This window comes from Podarcis erhardii, assembly GCF_964252035.2.
Source record: "Podarcis erhardii genome assembly, chromosome: 5".
Classification (NCBI taxonomy): Eukaryota; Metazoa; Chordata; class Lepidosauria; order Squamata; family Lacertidae; genus Podarcis; species Podarcis erhardii.
The window spans coordinates 101596093-101619700 of record NC_138509.1 but is presented as its reverse complement, the minus strand read 5'-3'; the positions used below and the strand labels follow the sequence as shown (position 1 = coordinate 101619700).

The following is a 23608-nucleotide window of genomic DNA, read 5'->3' as shown; positions in this document are numbered from 1 at the left end:
GGGCTCTCCTGAGATATCGCCAGAACACACAGCTGTGCACGCCGGCAAGAGAGGCTTTGGTGGGGCGGCAAGGGGGGAGGTGGGCTGAGCATCTGCAGGACAGCAGCTTCCCATCTCGCCTCAGGTGGTGAAACAGGATGCATGTGACCTTTATTTTTCCCCTTCTATTTATGAAAGTTCTATACCACTGGTTCACGGCATAAAAATACAAGCTGGGGCAGGGGAGCTGGCAACCCGGGAGCCTGGCCATGCGGCCACTGCATGGAACTCATCCGAACCGCTCAAGGGGAAGAGGCCTGTCTGGGCAATTTTGTGCTCGGGCGAGAGAGGCTGGCAGTCCTCCTGAGCTCCCAAATGATCTGATGAGCCAGCAGCGGCCCGGCTCAACCCGGCCATTATCTCAATCACTCCAGCAAGCCGGGCGATTGGTTTGGGCAGGGCTGACAGCTGGCAAGACGAGGCGGTTGTCACTCCTTGCAAGGGAACAGGCAGAGACACGGCCTCCTGATTAGCAGCCAAGCAGGGCGGGAGGCTCTCCTGCCTGGAGCTGCTCTGCCTGGACGCCGGCCCCTTGGATGCTGCGTCCCCTGAAGGGAGATGGCCCACTTGGGAAAGCTCTTCTGACAGCAGAGCGGCAAGCCCTAATCCCCGGGGGCCCCCCCGCCCCGCCCCGCCCCGTCTGCTTCTTGGCCCAGCGCCTGGCAGCCAGCAGTAAAGCCCTGGGGCGGAGCGGGGTGGGCCCCGGGGAGCGGGGGGGGGGCAGAGCGGGGGCAGAGCTGGCCAGGCCCACCCGGGAGCTCAAGGCCGGAGAGAAGGGCCCCCCCGCAGGCGGAGGAAGGGGTCCCTCCCCAGCCACGCCAGTGGTGCAGTGGGGAGAGGGGGTCGGAATGCCCGCCTAGCCAGGGGCCGGCCGGGCTGGCCTCCCTCACAGGGTTGTTGTGAGGACACAATCCAGGAACAGCCTTCCGAGTGGAGTGGCAGGGGGTGGGACTGGAGGCCCTCGGGGGTCCCTGAAGGGCCCCGGGAAGGCGGGACACCCGCCCTCCGCTGAGGGGAGCCTGGTGCGCCCCCTATCGGGCGGGGCCAGAGCCCGGGGCCCCCGCGGAAAGGCCTCCTCGCTCGCCCGCCTCCCGGCCTGGGCCCCTCCTGCCGCGCCTGCACTACAACTCCCGTCATCCTGCCGGGCTGGCGCGGGGGCCGACGGGAGCTGCCTTCCTGCCGCGTCCGGAGGGCGGAGGCCGCCCGGTTCTGAGGCGCTGGCCAAGGCCGATTCGCGTCCAATCGCAACGGTTGTTGTGGTTCGGGTAGCGCAGGCGCAGTTTGCGTTGAGCGGCGCGTTCTACATCCGGGCTTCCGGACGTCCCGCCTCTCGCGCGCTCAGCGCATGCTCAGAATGCTGGTCCTCGGAGGGAAGGGAGCCGGCCCCGCCCCCCCGCGCCCCGCTTATGACGCCTCGTCGCGCGTCGCCCGCCTGTTGCGCGTGCGCAGAGCGAGGTGGCTCCGTGCCTGCGAGCGGCCTCCCGTCGCGCCTCCGCCGCCTGAGGAGCAGCAGCAGCGGCAGCAGCAGCCGGAGAGGCGAGGGGAGCGGGGCGTTGGCGGCAGGAGCAGCGAGGCCACGGGCGGGCGAGCGAGTGGTCGGGCGGGGAGCGCCTGCCCCCCTCCCGGCGCCATGGAGGCCAAGTCCTCGTCCAGCAGCGGCCGCCCCCCGGTGAAGGGCATCCTCAAGAACCCCTCCGGAGGCAGCAGCGGCGGCGGCGGCGCGGGCCTGGTGGCGGCGGCCCTGGCAGAGGCCTCCACCGCCAAGGCCAAGCCGCCCGCCGCCAAGCCGCCCGCCGCCGCCGCCGCCGCGGAGGCCCCGCTCGGAGGCGCCTACGACGCCGACGCCCAAGGGTGCGGGGCCGGGCCGGGGCGGGACTCGGGCGCGGGAGGCGGGCGCAGCCGAGGGAAGGGCGCCGCTCCCGCCCTGGATCAGCTTCCCTTCGGGGCCCCCCAGGCCTCCTGGTCAGATCTCCTTGGTTGCTGCCTGGGGGTCCTGGTTTGGGGGCTGCCCTTCGTCAAGGAGGGGGGGGCGTGTGCGACCCCGTTTCATGATTGGAACAGGCGGATCAGAGCGGTCATCTGTTCTTATTCCAGATGGGCGGGGTATAAATAATTTACTAGTATTATGATCACCCACCTTTTCTCCAAAGAGCTCAAGGTGGTCTTTGCCCTTTCTCCCTCTTCATCTTGTCCTGACAACAGCCCTGTCGGGTTGGGGGGTTATAAGACCCACCCAGTGAGCTTTGTACCTGAGCAGGGGCTTTAAGGTGGGGTTGGATAGATCAAAAGGGTGAGTTGCCCTGCTCTCTAGGGAGAGGGAATAGGGTTTCTGGAAGAGAGAAGTGCTAATGGTTCTCTCCGTTCTAATTCCATTTCTTTCCTTTCTCATGTTCTTTTAGTAAGAAGTCCCAGAAGTGGGATGAAATGAACATCCTAGCTACCTACCATCCAGCGGGCAAAGACTACGGCTTAATGAAGATAGATGAGCCAAGCACTCCCTACCATAGGTAAGCCAGTCATGATGATTAAAAGATAGGTTGCCCTTGTGCGCTTCGCCAGATAAAGGCACTTTTGATCAGCTAAACAGCAGCCTAGAGTGAAAAGATTGCATGGCCTGGCAGGCTTTCTGTGTTGCAGGGCTTGCTTTTGATTAATTAGTGCACATTTGTGTGCATGATAGGCTTTTGGGAAGTGCAGGCTCCAATTATAAACTATATCTTTCAACAAATTTACATATCGAGGGAAAAGCCCTTCTACTCTGTTTAAAGAGACCAATTACAGCATTTAATAGGTCTCTGAATACGACATAGTTGGATATCGCCTTGATTTTTGTAGATACCTTTGGTATCTTCAGCACAGGAGTTGATTTACACAAAAATACTTGAAATAAGGAGAGGTGGCATTTAAAGGAATCTCTTTTGGCACGCAAGTAGCTTGGTGCTGCTTCTTCAAGTGAGGCTGTAGCAGCAAGTTCTCTTGATGTCCTGTCTGTGTCTCACTTACCTTTGCAGCATGGCAGGAGATGACGAAGATGCAGGCAGCGATACAGAATGCAACGAAGCCGTCACTGCAGATGTGTTGGCAAAAAAGTAAGTGCTCCTGGGTGCAGGAAGGATTCTTAGGTTTTATGCTACATTTTAAATTTATATTTTTACCTGAACTTGCTTATTTCTTTGGGTGTGTTATGTTACTACTGTAACCTGTCCTGTGATCTTGGGAAATAGAGTGGGCTAAAAGTATTATGAAATAAAATAAATAACCCAATAAATCTGTGTAGGTTAGCAGCTGCAGCGCATGGCAAGGGGCCGAAGATCCTCGCTCAGCAGGAAGAGAGCAGCGAGGAAGAGGATGAGTCGGAGTTAACTCCTGAAGAACGTGGTAGGTCTTGCTTTGCCAGTTAGAGCCAAATGGTGCCTGTGAAATAGCTGAAATGTGTGAAGGGCTAGATAGTTTTTATTTTTCATATTTGCACAGATGTTGTGGTTTAAGTGGTGCTTATCCCTATCTATGTGTCAGGACGCGGGTGGCGCTGTGGGTAAAACCTCAGTGCCTAGGGCTTGCCGATCGCATGGTCGGCGGTTCGAATCCCCGCAGTGGGGTGAGCTCCCGTCTTTCGGTCCCAGCTCCTGCCCACCTAGCCGTTTGAAAGCACCCATAAGTGCAAGTAGATAAATAGGTACCGCTTTATAGCGGGAAGGTAAACGGCGTTTCCGTGTGCTGCGCTGGTGCTGGCTCGCCAGAGCAGCTTCGTCACGCTGGCCACGTGACCCAGAAGTGTCTGCGGACAGCGCTGGCCCCCGGCCTCTTAAGTGAGATGGGCGCACAACCCTAGAGTCGGACACGACTGGCCCGTACGGGCAGGGGTACCTTAACCTTTACCATATCCCTATCTATAGATGGAAAGCTGAGGCAGAGGATGGTAATTTGCCTGTGACCATCCAGTGGAGCTGGGAGGTGGGATTGAAGCCCAAGGAACAGACTCTTGACTTTGGACCCCAATAATATAATAGTTCTAACCTGTGAAAGAAAGATGCTTGGATTTGAAGGCACTCCTGGGGGTTGGATTCCGTTGAAACCAGTGTTGTCAATTGACTTAAGCCCTTTGCAATGAGGGGCTCCTCTTTGAGTATGACTTAGCTGGAATAGAGCCCTTAAGTGTCAGGTAATGGCTGGGACCTTCTAACAAGTGGAGTTGGGTTGGGTTAACAGGTAAAAGTTCATCCTTCTTAGATCTCTACCTCCCCATGGCATGATAAAGATGCTTGGTGACAGTTATGATTTTGGATGTTTTCCTTCCCCCTGAACTTTCCAACTAAATTTCTAAATTTCAGGCTCTTGGTGAGACACGGAGCTTTTTCCAAGTCAGCAGTTCTTTTGACTGCATAACATCATAGAGGAGGGAGAGAGCTGTGGTGGTGAATGAGCTGCCTTTTCCTTTAAGGCTAATTGCAGGGGCCAGGGAACAAGTTGGAAAGAATGGTCGCTCTTTGACGGATCAGTTTGGGGATCATGTTCTTGCCTCTTTTTGCAATTACATGCTGCAGTTCTTGTGTGTTCATACCATGGCTTTCTGAAAACTGCCCTTGAGAATAGCTGGCATTTGTGCTGGGTATCTCTTTTTTTTGTACCCTTAAGCCTTATCAGTTACCTACCCTTATGCCGGACTCCAGAGTAAAATGGCTGAGCTTGGGAGCTGCTTAGGTTGGTCTGTCTCCTCCTTCCTTTCACTTTACTAAGCAGAAAAATAAGCCACTGATTTCTCAGTGCGAAGGCCCAACAAAATAGACATTGGTGTGGTTCTTGCACAGACTGTGCATACACACTTGTGCAGATGGATTTTGGCTGCTCAGGTGGAAATTCTGCTCCATTGCGGACCTGGAAAAATTCTAGTTGAGCACCCTGCAGAAGCTGGGAGGGGAAAATGTTCTGGAAGTTCTAGACTGACCAAAAACAAGTTCTGTTTCTGCTGCCTCCCTACCCACCCATAGCCTTTGGGATGAGGTCGGCTGTAACTCTCCTTAGGAAATGCACCCTAGGGAATGTGGTAAAAGGAATTCCAGTTGAGCACATTTATGTACATTGTCTCCTGGCCAAATGCAATGCCTCTGCAGGATTTTTTAAAAACCTTCCTGTTGAAATTTTGATTTATTTTTTTTTTTGGATGGACCCCAGTTCTTGTAGTTCAGGGTCTTCATGGCAGCAGCCAGTGGCGGCAAGGTCTGCTGCAGCTTTAGCAGTGTGTGTAAAATGTGAAGTTGCAGGAGGTATCGCAATCGAAAAACAATGGCTGATGAGTAGGTCTACTGAATCTGTTTGTTCTCCGTGTAGAGAAGAAGAGGCAGTTTGAGATGAAAAGGAAGATCCACTACAATGAAGGCAAGAACATCAAGCTGGCCAGGCAGCTGATTGCGAAGGAGCTGCATGGTGACGCAGCCAATGAAGAAGATGACGACGATGAATGTGATGATGAGGATGAAGACGATGAATGTGATGAAGAGATGCGGGACACAGTAGACCTTGGTGAGCCAGTTACTCCCAAAGTGCCTACAGTTGGTGCCGGTCAGAGAGCACTTCCCCATTAGCGTTGGCTCTACGAGGAGCCACAGAGTGGAGGGCGTTTTGCAGGGCTGAGAATAGGTTTCAGATTCTTAGGTGCCAGGATGAAATCCCCAGGCAGGCTCCTAGGCAGTTGCTCTAGGGGTTTGGCAGCCTTGGCCATCTTCAGCCAAGTGTTTGCTTTGCATCGCCTGACAACTCTGGTATTTTCTTCAAAATGATATACAGTACCAGCTTGAAGTCTATATCGTGCTCTCGGTTTCATGATTTTTGACCTGGCAATATGTGTTTGGTGAGACATTCATCAGGTAAACATCCTGATATACCAACAGATCACAATGTCTGAAATAAGGATGTAATTATGTAGAGGTGGACAGGGTAACGTCCTGGAAAGTGCTGCTTCTCAGCGGTCTAAAACTGACACAACTGATAGAACAGAACAACAGGGACAGAAGAAATTGTGAGAGAAGGCTTCACATTTTTTACATGTTGCAATTTTTTTCATAGTGCGTTCGTACGTGTACGCGCACACACACATTGTGATTCACTATATATTGCCATGCTGAATATTATGAAACTGTTGACATAATGTGGACTTCAAACTGATTTTTGATGATGTTTCAATACATTGCCTATCCCTAGTCTGTGTGTGAGTGAGTACATTTGGCGCACTATACAAAAATCACAATGTGGGAAAAACCATGAAGCCAGCCCACACTTCCTTGGAAGTTTTCAAGCAGAAGTTGGATAGCCGTCTGTCATGGATGCCTTAGCCAAGCTTCCTGCATTGCAGGGTGTTGAAGTAAATGACCCTTGCGGTTTCTCCCAATTCTGTGATTCTCGCAATTCCTGCAGCCCCTGTTAAACTCTGCCAGCTCAGCTCTCCCCTGCCAGGGGGCAGCAGATCACAAGAGCAGGTGCTGGCAAAAATCACAATGTGGGAAAACCCATGAAGCCAGCCAGTGGCTCTACATAGCTCCATCCTTATTTCATCAGTATATTGCAATGTTTAACTGGTGATATATCACGATGTCGAAAACCAGATACTGCCCAGCCTTAACAGCCAGCTCTGTTTCCATTGGAGGGACTTGTTCCTATTTGCCTGCAGGGGCCGTTCTCCTTGAGGTAGAAATGGGAACTGTGGAGAGACAAAAATGGGCAGTGTGTTGCCATTCTTGTTTTTCCACTCCTTTTCCAGGTGACTGGAAGGCAAGCCCTTCTAGGATTTGTGCAGCTGGGTGGAGCCCAAGCAGCCAGCACTGCCATGTCAGCAGACAGACTCAGTGTGTGTTTGCGTGAGAGAGAGCGAGAGAGAGAATTGGGCAGCAGCTGAGCTGGCCTGGAGGTTTGCATTTGCACTCCTCACACAGCGTTCTGCATGCAGAATGGCTTACTCAGCTGCTGCTGAGCTGGTTTGGCCTTCCCTCTTTGCATGCCTCATTTACCCATCCTTCTTTATCCTCACATGAATAAATTGAATGCTTCTCTCGGAGATTTCAAAGGCTGCTTAGTGGCACTGATTTATTTATTTTTAGTTGGCTTCTGCTGTTGCTGGCCAAGTGGCTTCATTCACAAAGACACTTTGGAAGCAGCAGTGTTAGTGATGCCTGAACAGTTGGGTTTTGAGATTCTCCTCCCAGATGCAACCCAGATATTCTTCTATCCCATGATACACATATGAACTTCAGTTTCCAAGTTCTTTAGTTCTAAGTCTCTCCTTTAGCAGAAATACACCTTTGACATCTAGGCTGGAAAAGGCATTGATAACAAAGGGAGCTTTGAAAAGTATAAGCCAGGCATAGGCAAACTGAGCCCTCCAGATGTTTTGGGACTACAGTTCCCATCACCCCGACCACTGGTCCTGTTAGCTGGGGATCATGGGAGTTGTAGTCTCGAGACATCTGGAGGGCCGAGTTTGCCTATGCCTGGAATAAGCACATGCAGAACAGCACTGTGGCAGAGACAGGCGATAGAGGAGGATCTGTGAGTTCTAGGAGAGAGTAGTGAGCCCAGGTGTGCTGTGGAATGGTTGAGGGAGCCCAGGGAAGAGAATCTCAAATAATTTTTAAAGATTTATTGGTCCAAAATTGGGTGCAGATGATTTTTTTTGAAAATTTGGTTTTTTGTGCGATTTAGGCTAATGTAATTTCTGTGTCAGTTTAAGAAAAACCTTTTTCGCTCATTTTTCAACCAATTGGGCTTATTTTGGTATCAAAATAAAGGTACTTATGGTCTCTTTCAAAATAAGGTATAAAAATGGTACTAAGTGCCACAGAAAAGGGTCACCGACCATTCAAAGTGAATTTTTGTCATTTTATTTCTGGTGGGTTTGATAAGCCATAGCGTGCAAACCACAACTAACATGTGTTTCATACTTTTGTTGTAGAATGGGCTAACCATGTACTTTTTATGTTTTAAAAATGAGGGGTTTTTGTGGTTATAAAATAAATTGATTTTTAAATAAATTGTTTGCACTTTTTTTATACAGGTTTAAGGTGGTCTTGAGCCTGAAATAACTCACACATTCATGAGAATAGTTAAAATTGTACCCCCTTATGTTACAGTGTCATCTGATATATTTGTAAAATTAAGTTTTATTGATTATTTAATAAAAACAAAATACGTCTCAGAGCCCTTGTTCATTTTATTGTTTAAAACACTTCTGCAATGATATGGTCAAATCTATTTTGTTTCTCATACATGTAATATGGTAATGAGGCTCTATGTGTGTGTGTGCGCGCATGTAAATGTATATGTGACGATAGATAGATTGGATTTTACAATTTAATATTCAACCAAATAACACAATATAACATTTGTCATATAAACAAAAGAAGGAAAAAACCCCCACCCCATGACTTCCCTGGTTCTTTAAATATTTATTACTTCTGCTTAATTTTTGGCTTATTTTTATGATCTTATACCTCAATGTACTTAACATTTTTATACCAAATTTTATTTCGTAATTACAATTCCACTACATTTGAAAAAACTTTCTCTTTACACTTCCAGCATTTATTGGAACTAGTTCTATACATTTTTGCAAGCTTAACTGGAGTTAAATACGATCAGTACATCATTTTCATATAATTCTCTTTCAGAGTTGTACAAGCAGTAAATTTTAAATCAACTTTCCATAATTTCCCCCAATCTTTCATTTGCATATTGTGTCCTAAATCTTGTGCCCATTTAATCATTACACATTTAACTTATTCATCTTTGGTTTCCCATTCTAACAATAAATTATACATTTTCTTCAGTATTTTAGTGTTATCTACAATTTCTCTTTAAAATCTAGATAGAGTATAGCTAAATCATTTCTTTTTATCTTATTTAAAAACCCCATTTACTTGAAAATATTGCAACCAATCATTAACATGATCTCGAATCTCTTCAAAGTCTTTCCATTTTAATTTCCCTTCTATTTCTATTAAAAGATCTCTATACGTAAGCCATTTTTCTCTCCTTTTTTTAAAATTGATGTTGCTTCCGTTGGTGACAACTACCACAGAGTCTTTTGTTCTAATAAATCTTTATATCTTTCCCATACTTTTAAAAGTGACCTCCTGATTATGTGATTATGGAATATGCGCTTTCCCTTTGTAATTCCACAGGTACGCATGGCATCCAAATCTGTTGTCATGTCCTTCAAGATCTAACAAATCTGTATTTTCCAATTTAAAACCTGCTGGCTGTTGCTGGGGAAGGAGAGGGAGAGGCTCAGAGTGAGCATTGTCACAGTGGTGTTTAGATGGAGCTGCTTGCCAGGCTCCGTATTTGCTGAATTAAAACCACAAAATAAGAATTTCTTGCTTTTTCTTTGATCCTTGAAGCTGCCGGGGGAGAAGAGAATCCCTCAAGTCTGAGACTTATTGCCTAAATCCTTTGGTTTCATTCACAAGAAACTTGTTGGATGTTTTTAAAGTACAAAAATAAATACATTTTTTCTTGCTGATTCAAAAAAGTCATATTGCATACAGTGGTTAAAACAGCATCATTGACCATACTACATTTATGGGAAACAAAATAGCTTTGACCATATCATTTCAGAAGTGTTTTACACAATAAAATGAACAAGGGCTCTGAGACATAGTTTGTTTTTATTAGATCCTGCAGGAAAAACAAAATCAATTGAACTCATTAATGACAACTACGGAAGTTCAAACAGCAATTAAACAGGGAAAGATTGGGAAGGCACCTGGACCAGACGGATTTACAGTAAAGTATTATAAAATATTAGGTGAACAACTGATATCCCTGTTAAGAGAAGTTATGAACAATATATTAACAAAAGGACTGATCCCAAAGACATGGAAAGAAGCCTATATTATTTTGATTCCAAAACAAGGCACAGATTTACTGAGTGTAAAGAATTATAGACCAATTTTGTTATTAAATAATGATTCACTTTGAATGGTCTCCTGCACCCAATTTTGGACCAAAAGATCTTTACAAAATAATTTGAGGTTATCTCATAGGTATCTACACATATATATATATATATTTTAAGAAAATCTGAGTCATGAGAGCATGGTCGAGTATTAAAATCAGGTGATTTGGCGTGGAATGACTCATGAGTAAGTGTAAAATGATGTTCACGGGGGCAAGAAATCTAAAGTTTGCATCAGTGCTCCTGGGATCGGCAGCAAATGACCAAGAAGGAGACCTTGGGTTCCAGTGGAGACCTTGATGAAGATGTTGAGAAAGGCTAGGGCAGGAATAGGCAAATTCCAGCCCTTCAGATGTTTGGGACTACAATTCCCATCATCCCTGACCACTGCTTCTGTTAGCTAGGGATGATGGGAATTGTGGTCCCAAACATCTAGAGGGCCGGAGTTTGCTTATGCCTGGGCTAGGGATTGTTAGGAAAGGGATTAAGAATAAAACTGCCAAAATTGTTACGTCGTTGCACAAATTTGTGGTGCAGTTTGGAATGTCGCCTCAAAAATAATATTGTAGAGCTGGAAGAAGATCAGAAAAGGACAAGGGCGTGAAACAAGGAACCAGTGAGGAAAGGTGACAATATTTTTAGTTCAGAGGAAAGACAAGCAACAGGAAACATGATAGAGGTATAAAATTGGGACTAAAGAACATCTTTCACACAGCACAGAGTCAGGTTATGGCAGAGATGGGCGCCAACTTGGGTGGCGTTAAAAGAGGATTAGAGAGAAGCTTGGCAGATCAGGCTCCCCAGTGACCGACCACTGTGGCTGTGCTTCTGCCGCCTCTTTCGGAGGCAGCAGGCCTCTCTGTACCAGCGGCTGGTGTTCCCTGGGGCGTTGCACTCATGTCCTGCTTGCGGGCATCCCTTAGGGGCAACTGGTTGGCCCCTTTGAGAACAGAGTTCTGCCCTAGACAGGCCATGGACTGGATCCTGCAGGGGGTTCTGCCATCACTTCAACCTCTGGAAGCAAATTTTATCTTTTTGCAATTGCACTGAAGCAGTGCCTGCCCATCGTATTCTGGCCAGTCTGAAACACGTTCTGTGCATTTCTTGACTGAGGTGAGGTTTTGTTTTTTTACTGTTGTCTTCTTTCTGACAGATTGGGACTGTTGAATAATATGTTAGCCATGACATTCAGAGTAGTAGGAATAAAGCAGATGAGAATCAAATCAAGGCCTAATGAATCTTCCCACCAGAACCCCGATGACGACGTGCTGGTTAGCTGCTGGCCGTAATTCTGCGGACGACCTTTCTTATGAAGCTGAAACACGTGCATTTCTGAACTTCCTGTCAGCCCGAGTCACTTAGAAATCCCTGTAGGATACTTCATCTCTCGTTTCAGCACAGTATTTGGACAAGAGCAGGCCTTGAATGTTGATTCAGTTGAGGGGTTGCAGTCCTTTCAGCTGGGTCGTTTCCTTCTGTGTTGGTCTCCTTCATGCTGGCATGCCGGAATGGGTGGCTAAGTGCAGGAGGGTCTGGCTGCCCAGGCTCCTGGTCCTCTCCCCCAGCAAGGCCCTGGGGTGCTTGTGAGTTGAGCTCCTCCCGCTAAGCTCCCTGTGGCTTCCACTTGCTCTCCTACGACCTCCAGTTGTATCACCAGGACTCCGTCTTTGCCCTTCCCACAACTGCAGAGCCCAGTGAAGGGCTTCCCTCTAACATGCAGGCCTGTAGACTCCTTGGCAGCTGTTCATCTTTTCTCCAAGCAGAGGGGCAAGCCTGGGTTGAGTTGCCTGCTCTCAGTTGCTCACTTGCTGCCTTTGAATGGAGGGCTGGTTGTGGGGCTGAAGCCACTGCGGGGTTTAAGCCACTAACTGTGTGGCTTTTTAAAGGACTCTTTCCTCAGAAATGGGGTCTGAGTTGGAGGCCTGCAGGTTTTTATTATTAAGAATGGGATTTCCTACCTCTCTATGAGGCGCCAGGAAAAAGGTGCATTTTCTCCCCTTGTCCCCCCTCTCTTTCCCCCAAGTCCTGTAGGAATGGTGTGGGGAGTGTTTGGGGAGTATCGGGCTAAGCTGTTAAGTGTAGTGTGGAGCTCCCTGCTCAGTTGTCTAAAGAGCTGTATGCGTCCCTCAACTTAAGACACCTGCTGTGTGACTAAGATGCCAGGAAGGAGGCCAGGAGAGACACTTGGGGTAGCAAATCCTCATCAGTTGGCTACAAAAACATTGGGACTGGGCAGGGAGGAGAAGGACACATGATGTCCCAGATCCCTGTGTCTTTCTCTTCATCTCCGGAGATCTTTGCTGAGGTTATTTTAGCCTTGAGAACCAGGTTAAACAAAAATGGCATCGCGTTGGCACAACTGGTTGATCTGTGAGTCGCTGATCTCTCCCCTTCCCGGTCACCTGGTGCACTGCTGCTCCCTTCCCTTTTGTCTCTTCAGCCACCTGCTTGACAGCTGTGGGTTATTTGTGTGTGTGTGTGTGTGTGTGTGTGTGTGTGTGTGTGTGTATGTATAGTTCTGCCTCTCCGTGTGCCTTCCTGCTTAGTCTTCTCTAGGGTAGATGTACCTCCTTGGCCAGCCTGTTAAAAAATGGTGCTAGACTTGGGGCTGGTCCAGTTCTTGCTGGGATTATGTGCGGCAGATGCAGAATCCTGACCATGAGGTGTGGATGCCTCGGTCCCTTGCGCTTGGTTGCCCAAGTTGGATTTATTTCCCAGGTGGCTTCAGGCCTGCAGTCCGGGAGGGCAGCTTTTGTGACCTGGAAAGTGGTTGAAGCACGTGGGTGGTTTAAAAGGCCCTCGTGGTGGACATTGTGGGTGGGACCCTGCAGCTAGTGGAGATGACCCATGTGTTTGGGCGTTGTGCACACGCTTTGATGGACTCAGGTTAACCATTTGGAGTTTCACCCTGTTCAGATGAAAAAGAATGATGCTGCCTGCAGGCATCTGACCGTCTGGGCTCTGCTCCTGTGAGGGTGAACGCTTGCCCCCCCCACGCACAATCTTTTCTGATGTAAACTTCAGCTGGTGAGAAATTCCCTGTTTCTTTTTTTCTCTTTCCTACAGCACCTGATCCTAGTGACCCACTTGAGAAAATTGCACACAGCCTAGAAGAAGTCTGCTCAGGACTGTAGCTGATCCTGAAGCCACACCTTTGTATTCACTGCATTGCACACCTGCAGTTGTGACTCAAGTAACTGAGGAGCAGGTCGGCTCCCACTTAGTGTTGCCAAGTGTGGTGGGAGCTGGCGAGACTTTTCTCTTAGGCAGACGGAAAACTCTGCTGAGCTGGCTTATTCTTGTGCCTGGCAGCCACAGAGAAGACGGCTTCATGCATAAACAGCAGGATCACATGACGTACAATGCAGGTGACTTTGGCACATCCGTGTTGCTCCTCTTTATGGTTTTGAAACAACCAGTCACTTTGCTTTCTCCTATTCTATTTGGCAGGACCTTCTAGGACTTAAAGTGGCCACATGCCTGGTAGAAGGGCTTTGGCATTGATGTGCCAAACTTTACGACTAGAATAGATGAACCCTTACACTGAACCGCTTGACAATTGACAAGGTATTTTGAAAAGAAAAAAAAGGGATTGATTGATTAATAGGTTTCTTTTTGTAGAATATTTATTCTTTGTTAATCTTGCTAGTCTGTATCTTGTTGCTGGAGGGGGAGAAAGAGGCAGAGAGGGAGGCGGCATTAATGCAGCCAGGAGCAAAAGGAAGGAGAAACGGGGCTCTGCATTCCCTCCAGGCTTCCCAGAGCTTCCCTGCTGTTACGTGGGGGCTGTTCTGAGCCTGGAAATGATGTTCCAACCCTGCCAGGCGGTGCAACATTCTCTGCTTCTGCTTGTGGGCTTGGCTGTGGAGTGTTGTCTTGTGGGCTCTTTCACCCTGAATCTCCATTGAGCTGTGTGCCACCTTGTCAGCTGAGGCAGCCCAGGGGCTTGCCACAATTTCCCAAAGTTGGAGGGAAGTCAGCTTTGCAAATCTGCGCTAAAAGCATCACTGGCATCCGCCTCCCTCCCTCTTCCTGTCCAGAGCGATAGGGTGGCCTGGTGAACTGTGCTGCCATGCCACCCGTAAGTGGTTGTGGATGGAAGACCAGCCTTTGTGCTGGAGGCCCCAAGTGGTGGGGTCCTGGCAGACGGATGAAGGCAGGGGAGAAAGAGTCGTGGGTCTGGCTTGTTTCTGCTCTCCAGACTGGAGTAGAGAGACAATCCTGCTTTGGCTTTTCATTTCCTAATTTTGATCTAAATTCCGTGTGTTGACCCAACTCCATATGACTCTGTGGATCTGTTTTAAGGTGGCTTGTTTACTGTGTGACATCTGAACAACACATTGAAAGTTATAGTATTGCATTTCAGGGCCGTCTTAAAACATTAGGCTCTTTGTACCCTCACAAGAAAGACGTGTGTGTAGATAAAATGGGGAGGGGGCCGTTGAAACAAGCTTAACCTTTCCACAAAAGTCCAGGCTGTGTGGAATTGCATGTAAGCCTTACCACATCAGAGTCACTGTCTGGCTTCCCGTTTGCAGTTTTATTTTGATGTTTTAAGTAAAAGTGTAGTTTCCTTTGACTGCATTTTCCCATGAGAAGAACTTGTAGGGAATGTTCTGCTCTTTAAAGCAGATCTCCAGGTGCTGGTTGCACTCCAGCTCCCAGCCCCACCCCTGCCGGCCCTATTTTGACAACATCATGGTGAAGTGACATTGACCTGTATCCCACTTGGTCCCAGTGAGCAGCATCTCCAGGGCACCCGCCCCCAGTCCCCTAGTTGGCTGGCTGAGATTGTGAGCCTCTGGGCAGGGATCTTGTCTGTTCTGTACAGCACTGACCCTAAATAAACAAGTCTAATACCACTGGCTTGCTTCCTCAAGCCATCCTGATTGCTTGCGAAGCTCCCCCTTGGCCCTGGGGGAGTTTAGCCTGTTCTCTGCTGGCCCACCATCTGTGGAAACCTCCTTTGGACTTCAGGCTCCTCTGCAAAGAGGGTGGGAAGAAATGCCTGCATTTGGAATCAGCACCTCTTGGTTGGCCTGGGAGAGGAGGAATTGGCTGCATGATGCTGAGGCCAGAGCTGCCTGCCCTGCACAGCCTCTCTGGGCCTTTGGGGCCCTTCGTCTTGCATGTATTGATGGCCCTTTTCCTGCCAAGCTGCAGCATTTTAAAATACCAAATCAAGGTGTATATAAGCATTGTGAGAAGCAGAAGAGCAGAGGGGTCTCTGGGAGCTGGTGGCCTCTGACTTCCCCTGGGAATGTGCTGGAGGGATTCTTCCAAGTGAGCTCTGCATGAGTGCCGGTTCTTCACCAGGACATGGCAAGAGGAGGTGTCCGGTGAAGAACCTCCTCTACTCGGGTGGGGGAGGGAGAGAAGCTGCTTTTCAGGCCCCACCCCCAGCAGCTGAATCTCTTGTGAACAGTCTCCTTTCTTTCCTTAGCATGCAGTCTTATAATCTGCCCAGACTACCATCCAAGTATAATTGATTAAGGTTAAGGCATTGATTCTATATGAATTTCTGAAGATTTTGTATCTTTCCCCCCCTTCAGCCAAGTTCAAAACATACAGTGTAACACTTCTAGGCAACTGAAACCAGAAGGATTACATTTTATGAACCTCCGTCCACTGTCTGCCCGGCAGGAGGGTGCTCAATCTAAAGGCTGAGCTGCCTTCCCTGCCTAAGCACTGCAGTGATGCCCTGCCGATTGCACACTCCACTGTTTGGCAAACGATTTTGATTGGTCAGTCGTTACCCATTCTTTGAAAATGCAGAGTTCATTCATCAAAGAATGGTATTTCAGTCATACCTTGGATCCCGAACACCGCAAACCTGGAAGTGAGTGTTCTAGTTTGCAAACATTCTTTGGAACCTGAACGTCCAACGGGGCTTCCATGGCTTCCAATTGGCTGCAGGAACTTCCTGCAGCCAATCAGAAGCCGTGCTTTGGTTTCTGAATGGACTTCCAGAACTGATTCCGTTCGACTTCCAAGGTACAACCATAGTTGATTTCTCAAAAGAGGGAGGATTGGGGTTTTAGGGCTCTGTCGCGTTTGTGCTTATGGTGTAAGGGAACGGTCAGGCTCGTCCTCCTGACTTTAGCTCAAGGCCGTGGTGGGGACTTGGTACTACTTCTGGGGTGTCACAATCCTCCCCCTCCAGCTTTAACAATAGGCACAGTGGTGCCCCGCAAGACGAATGCCTCGCAAGACGAAAAACCCGCTAGACGAAAGGGTTTTCCGTTTTTCGAGGCGCTTCGCAAGACGAATTTCCCTATGGGCTTGCTTCACAAGACGAAACGTCTTGCGAGTTTCTCCCCCCCCCTTTTTCTAAGCCGCTAATAGCCGCTAAGCCACTAATAGCGCTAATCCGCTAAGCTGCTAATAGGGATGCTTCGCAAGACGAAAAAACCACAAGACAGAGAGACTCGCGGAACGGATTATTTTCGTCTTGCGAGGCACCACTGTATTGGAAAACACCTGATGGGTGCTCTGATCTACCCTGCACAGCACGTCTGCAGCTGGCTGGCTTTTCTTTTTGGCTAGTTGTGTGGCATAGCAAAAGCAAGCTCCATCGACAAGCCTGCTTCTCCCTCCCCTGGCCTTGCAGGCTTTTCTTGGGAGAGGTGTGTGCTCACCCTGAGGGGAAAAGCAAGCTGACAAGCACCAGGAAAGCAGCCACACACCTCCCAACTTCCTCAGCCAAGCCAGGTACACATCAATTGTTGACTGCCCTTCCTGTGTTGAACCCACAAAGTCAAAAAGAGAACTCTCAGGGCAGCCTCTGGAGGGGCTGCTTCCTCCTTCCTTTTCTCTGCTGGAGGGACACCGCAAACGAAGGCGCAAAGAGTTGCCAGCAGTATGTTCAGCTGTGGATACCTTCACCTGGCTCTTCCTGCTTCATTTGCTCACTGTCACTGCCGTCACCAGGATGCAACCGCAGGAGCTCTATGCAATGTCAGAGTGTGTTTTGGGTTGTTTGGTATTTAGAATAAAGTTCTTAATTTAACTGTATGTATTTTTGCATTTGTTCAGCTGCTGAGGCTGCAGCCAAAGGGGATGTTTCCTGCTGTTCTCCTTTGTGGGGCGGGGGGGAGAAGTTGGATCCTGGTGGACTTTGAACCAAACTCTCCAAAAAGGTGGAAAGAGGTTTCCCAACAGAGTGCCTAGAGCATGGTTAAAAAACCATGTTTAATTTTATTTTTTAAGATGAGAGGTCATACTATTGCAAGGTAAATAATGGAGGAGCCAACTGTCTTTTCTGAAGTAGAATCATGTATGGTAAGCTCTCAACCTACATGGGGGTTACTTTAATAATAATAATAATAATAAATTTTATTTATATCCCGCCCTCCCCAGCCGAAGCCGGGCTCAGGGCGGCTAACAACACTAAAACAGTACAACATTATAAAAACATTATAAAAATTAATTAAAATCAAAATTGATGGCAACCATAAACTAAAGTTTTGTAAAGATTGCCAAAGGAGGGAGTCAGGCTGCGCCCTGACCAAAGGCCAGGTGGAACAGCTCTGTCTTGCAGGCCCTGCGGAAAGATGTCAAGTCCTGCAGGGCCCTTGTCTCTTGTGACAGAGCGTTCCACCAGGTTGGAGCCGCAGCCGAAAAAGCCCTGGCTCTAGTTGAGGCCAGCCTAACCTCTCTGTGGCCTGGGACCTTCAAGTTGTTTTTATTTGAAGACCGTAAGTTCCTCTGTGGGGCATACCAGGAGAGGCGGTCCCGTAGGTACGAGGGCCCTAGGCTGTATAGGGCTTTGAAGGTTAAAACCAGCACCTTAAACCTGATCCTGTACTCCACCGGGAGCCAGTGCAGCTGGTGTAGCACCGGATGAATGTGATCTCTAAGCGAAGACCCCGTAAGGAGTCTCGCTGCGGCATTCTGCACCCGCTGGAGTCTCTGGGTCAGTCTCAAGGGCAGCCCCACGTAGAGCGAGTTACAATAATCCAGTCTGGAGGTGACCGTCGCGTGAATCACAGTGGCTAGGTCAGGGCGAGAGAGGTAAGGAGCCAACTGCTTAGCTTGGCGGAGATGAAAAAATGCCGCCTTTGTTATAGCTGCAATCTACGCCTCCATGGAGAGGGAGGTATCGAGGATTACACCCAAACTCTTAACGGACGGTGCTGGCACTAATTGCACCCCCGCAAGAGATGGGAGTTGCCCCCTCAGTCCCATGTCGTCCCGTCCCAGCCAGAGGACCTCTGTCTTCGAAGGATTTAACTTCAACCGGCTCCCACGTAACCATCCAGCCACAGCTTCCAAGCATCTGATCAGTGTGTCTGGGGCCGAGTCAGGGTGGCCGTCCATCAACAGATAGAGTTGGGTGTCATCAGCATACTGATGGCAGCCCAGCCCAAAACTCCGGACAAGCTGGGCGAGGGGGCGCATAAAGATGTTAAAAAGCATCGGGGAGAGTATCGCACCCTGGGGCACACCACACACTAAGGAGTGGTGGGATGACAATTCTCCCCCAAGCGCCACCCTCTGTCCCCGACCAGAGAGAAACGAGCGCAGCCATTGAAGGGCTGTGCCCTGGATCCCCACGTCGGCAAGGCGGTGGTCCAGGAGTTCGTGATCAACCATGTCGAAGGCTGCTGACAGGTCTAGAAGAATCGGCAGCCCCGACCCGCCTCGATCCAGCTGCCTGCGGAGATCATCTGTTAGGGCGACCAGAGCCGTCTCAGTCCCATGACCAGCGCGGAAGCCGGACTGGAATGGATCCAGAGCCAATGTTTCATCCAGAAACCTACCAAGCTGCTCAGCAACCGCTCTCTCAATCACCTTACCCAGGAATGGAAGATTCGAAACCAGGTGGTAATTGGATAGATCTAAGGGATCTAATGATGTTTTCTTTAAAAGCGGGGGCACCACTGCCTTCTTCAGTTCCCCTGGGAATGTCCCGGTGCCAAGGGAAAGATTGATGATATCCCCCAGGGGGGCCCGCACCTCGTCTGGACACGCTCTAATCAGCCAGGACGGGCACGGGTCGAGAGGACAAGTGGTGGGCTTTCCAGCTCGGAGGAGTCTGTCCACATCGGCTGGGGATATCCGGTCAAAGTGGTCCAATACTGAACCCGAGGACAGTCGAGGGGCCTCCAGTTCCTTTATTGTATCCAAATTGGCAGGGAGGTCATGGCGGAGCAACAGGACCTTCTCCGCAAAAAAGCTCGCAAATGCCTCACAGCTGTGTGTCAGATTGTTATTTAAATTTGGCTGTCCTTCGAGGGACGTTAAAGACCGAATTATACTAAATAATTGTGCCGGGCGAGAGCTAGCGGATGCAATGGAGGCCGAGAAGTAGGACTTCTTAGCGGCCTTCACTGCCATCTCGTAGGTTTTCATAAAAACCCTATAAGATGTTCTTGAAGCTCCGTCACGGGCACCCCGCCATACTCGCTCTAGCCGTCTGAGGTCCCGCTTCATTTTCCGGAGCTCCTCGGTAAACCAGGGAGCCCGGTTTCTGCGGGGTCGCAGAGGGCGCTTAGGTGCGATCTCATTGATGGCTGCCAGGAGCTGGGTATTCCAGGCCTCAACAAGCTCAGTCAATGAGTTGCCAGGGGGAGAAAGGTCCCGCAAGGCTTGACGGAATCTATCAGGGTCCATCAGCCTCTGCGGGCGAGCCCAAATCGGCTCGCCACCTAAGCAGGGTGGGGGTGGAACATCAATCCTGGCTTTCAGAGCATAGTGATCAGACCATGGCACCTTCATCGAAGGAAACATGATCACATCTATACCGACGCCAAAGATCAGATCCAGCGTGTGACCTGCTTGATGTGTGGGGCCCGAAACAAACTGGGAGAGCCCTAGTGTCGCCATGGAAGACACCAGGTCCAGAGCCTGTGAGGAGGGAGTGGCATCAGCATGGATGTTGAAGTCCCCCAATACCAATAGGTTAGGGAACTCCAAGGCCCAGCCGGCCATCGCCTCCAGCAGGCCTGACAGGGTGGCTGCTGGTGCGCTAGGTGGCAGGTACACCAGCCAGACAGCCAAGCTCACCTCGGAGCCCCACACTAGGCCAACACATTCAATGCCGGGGATCGATGGCGATGGTAGAGCCCTGAAAGAACAATCTTCCCGGATTAATAACGCCACCCCTCCCCCCCCGGCCCACAGTCCGCGACTGGTAGAGGACAGAGAAACCCGGGGGTGCCATCTCTCATAAGGTAACAGTATCCCCTTCGCTCACCCAGGTCTCCGTCACACAAGCCAGGTCGACCCCCTGCGAGGTGAAGAAATCTCGCAGGGTGGCGGTTTTGTTGCCTACAGACCTGGCATTGCACAACACCAGTGACGGAGGTGAGTAATCCTTGCTCACCCCACCCTCGTCTCTCGGGATGGGGCGCAGATTGGAAGGGGTACTTTCCAGGGATCATGCCTGAAGCCAAAATTGCATATAGTCAAAACATTGGCAGTCCCACCATTGAAAACAAAGGCTTTTTTTCTGGACTCCTGCCCCCTTTCTTTCTTTCTTTCTATCAATTGCCAAGTGCGTAAAGCTGAATATGCACAAATAAAATGTGTGTAAGTTGCAGTTTAACTATACAGCGGTACCTTTGTTTAAGAACAGCTTAGTTTATGAACAACTTGGATTAAGAACGCTGCAAACCCAGAAGTAGGTGTTTTAGTTTGTGAACTTTGCCTTGGAAGCAGAACATGTTCCGCTTCCTATTGTGTTCCTTTTGTAAATTTCCCCGCTGCTATGGGAAAGCATGCCTTGGTTTAAGAACGCTTTGGTTTAAGAACTGACTTCCAGAACGGATTACATTCGTAAACCAAGGTACTACTGTATATAAATCCTGGTCTGAAACAAACAAAATGCTTTCCCCAAAGCTTATTGAGTCCGCTGGTGGTGAATATCTGGGTCTTTGATGGCAAGGAGGGTTGGGGGGGCTTGCTATATAACGTTACACTACAGCTCCCCAAATCCCTGACCATTAGTCTTGCTGTCTGGGGCAGTTGGGAGTTCAACCATGACTGGTGATTTGGTGTTGGAAAGGCAGGGGAAGGGATACATGAGAGCATGAGACTGCTGGCCAGTGGCCCATCAAGTCCAGCATCCTGTTCTCACAGCAGCCCTTAATAGGAAACCAGCCAGCAGGATCTGAGCACAAGAGGCCCTTGCTGTGCTTTCCAGAAACTGACATTCAGAAGCACTGCTGGCCTCAAACTGCAAAGGAAGAGCAGAGCCGCTGTGCCTAAGAGCCACCCACAGCCCTCTCGGTAAAATGGTCTAATCTTCATCTTTTCAAGCCATTGAGGTTGGTGGCCTTGGCAGCCTCCTGTGGGAGGGAGTTCCGCAGTTCAGTTGTGCTGTGTCTGGAAGGACTCCGTTTTGTAGCAGAGGAACGGGCTGGGTGAGCACAATTTGTTCAAGGCTGGCGAGGTGGGAAGCCAAACCCCACGTCCTGTTGTAATCTGGATTAATGAGTGGGGGGAAGGGGGGCTTGTCTTTAGACCTGATGTGTTTGGTGGTTTCATTTTGCATTTCTTGTGTTGCTCAGCCGCCCAGCAGAATGGCGGCATGATGGATTTAATGATGCTGATTCCCAGTGCTGGATTTACCGTATTTTTTGCCCCACAGGGCACACCTAGTTTGCGGGGGGGGGGAGGGGAATAAAGGAAAAAAAAATATTTCTCCCCCAGGCGCGGGGCTGGGGCTGCTCAGTGCGCCCCAGGCTTCAGGATGCTGGCTGCTATCCGCAAGCCTAGGGAGCCCGGCGGGAATTCGCGCCAGGCTCCCAAGGCTTGTGGAGAGCTGCCCGAAGCCCAGGGTGCGCTCCGCTGTGCTCCCCAGGTTTCGGGCTGCAGGCTGCTGTCCGCAAGCCTTGGGAGCCCAATGGGAACTCCCACGGGCTCCCAAGGCTTGCGGATAGCTTCCTGAAGCCTGGAGAGCGGGAGGGGTCGGTGCACACCGACCCCTCTCGCTCTCCAGGCTTCAGCGAAAGCCTGCATTCGCCCCATAGGACACATACACATTTCCCCTTCATTTTTGGAGCGGAAAAAGTGTGTCCTATAGGGCGAAAAATACAGTATGTATAAGCTAAACAAGCTATAGCTTAGGGCCCCACTTTTTTGCCCCCCCCCACATCCAGCAACAGTGTTTTGTGTTGTGTCGGCTCCTAGGATGTAAGTCATGGGCCCTGCCTGCTAGCCTGCTCCCAAAAATATGACTGCTTTGCTCCTTTCTATATATAGGGTGCCTACATTCTGCATGGACTGGTTGTCTGGCAACATGTGCAGATGGCTTTAGAGACCTATTACTGTAGGCCCATCAATTTGTTGTTGTTTAGTCGTTTAGTCGTGTCCGCCTCTTCGTGACCCCCTGGACCAGAGCACGCCAGGCCCTCCTGTCTTCCACTGCCTCCCGCAGTTTGGACAAACTCATGTTCATAGCTTCGAGAACACTGTCCCACCATCTCGTCCTCCGTCGTCCCCTTCTCCTTGTGCCCTCCATCTTTCCCAACATCAGGGTCTTTTTCCAGGGAGTCTTCTCTTCTCATGAGGTGGCCAAAGTCTTGGAGCCTCAGCTTCAGGATCTGTCCTTCCAGTGAGTACTCAGGGCTGATTTCCTTCAGAATGGAGAGGTTTGATCTTCTTGCAGTCCAGGGGACTCTCAAGAATCTCCTCCAGCACCATAATTCAAAAGCATCCATTCTTCGGCGATCAGCCTTCTTGATGGTCCAGCTCTCACTTCCATACATCACTACTGGGAAAACCAGAGCTTTAACAATACGGACCTTTGTTGGCAAGGTGACGTCTCTGCTTTTTAAGATGCTGTCTAGGTTTGCCATCTCCTTTCTCCCAAGAAGCAGGCGTCTCTTAATTTCGTGGCTGCTGTCACCATCTGCAGTGATCATGGAGCCCAAGAAAGTCAAATCTCTCCCTGCCTCCATTTCTTCCCCTTCTATTTGCCAGGAGGTGAGGGGCCCAGTGGCCAGGATCTTCGTGTTTTGATATTGAGCTTCAGACCATATTTTGCGCTCTCCTCTTTCACCCTCCTTCAAAGGTTCTTGGATACCTATGAGGTCCATCAATGACCATTTAGCATCTATCCTACACAAAAACAGCAGCCATTTGTTGTGGACACAGGACAGCTGGACCTCGAAGGGGCCGCCTCCGGCCTCCCTCCGGCCCTTCTCGGCAGCCCGTCCTGAAAGGGGGCGGGGCTCCTGCCTCTGCCTACGTCACTCTCCCGGAGAGGCGTTCCGCTCAAGTGCTAAGCAACGGGGCCCTCCCCCTCTCGACGCGGCTCTGCCTGCTCCCGATTGGCTACGCAGGACGCGACGGAGGCGCGCATTATGGACGAGCGCTATTGGCTCTCCGGGATGCCCCTTATCCAGAATGGGGGGGCGGGTGAAGGAAGCCTAGGAAAGCGCTTTGGCAGGCCGGGATAGGCGCGAGCGGCCCGCACTCTCCCTCCCCATTGGCTCGGGGAGCTGCCCCTTCGGAGGCGGCCTGCGGAAGAGACGCCTGCCGCCGGCAGCCATTGGCTCGTGCGTAGCGCCGCCTGTGCCGATTGGTCGGCGGGTGGGGCGCTGGGCTGGGCTGGGCTCCGCCCTCCCTCTCGCCTCGCCTCGCCCCCCCCCCCCGCAGAGCCGAGTCTCTGAGTCT

At 50.1% G+C, this 23608-nt stretch overlaps 1 protein-coding gene across 2 annotated transcripts; it reads left to right on the top strand.

Moving 5' to 3' along the window:
* Positions 1-1372: 1372 nt before the first annotated feature.
* PPP1R2 (protein phosphatase 1 regulatory inhibitor subunit 2) lies at positions 1373-14847 on the top strand. Of its 2 annotated transcripts, none has more exons than XM_081862764.1 (6): positions 1373-1890; positions 2439-2546; positions 3051-3128; positions 3317-3417; positions 5368-5559; positions 13052-14847. In XM_081862764.1, the coding sequence occupies exons 1-6, from the start codon at positions 1385-1387 to the stop codon at positions 13117-13119; spliced, it is 1053 nt and encodes a 350-aa protein (XP_081718890.1). In that variant the 5' UTR covers positions 1373-1384; the 3' UTR covers positions 13120-14847. The 2 variants fall into 2 exon arrangements, with proteins under 2 accessions (XP_081718890.1, XP_081718891.1); XM_081862765.1 differs by lacking the exon at positions 13052-14847 and adding an exon at positions 11139-11208.
* Positions 14848-23608: the final 8761 nt, after the last annotated feature.

Excerpts from the sequence above, each read along its gene's own strand:
- PPP1R2 (XM_081862764.1), top strand. The coding sequence starts at position 1,385 with ATGCTCAGAATGCTGGTCCTCGGAGGGAAGGGAGCCGGCCCCGCCCCC. Across the intron at positions 3,129-3,316 it reads GCAGATGTGTTGGCAAAAAA|GTTAGCAGCTGCAGCGCATG; the intron begins GTAAGTGCTCCT and ends AAATCTGTGTAG. Across the intron at positions 5,560-13,051 it reads GCGGGACACAGTAGACCTTG|CACCTGATCCTAGTGACCCA; the intron begins GTGAGCCAGTTA and ends TCTTTCCTACAG.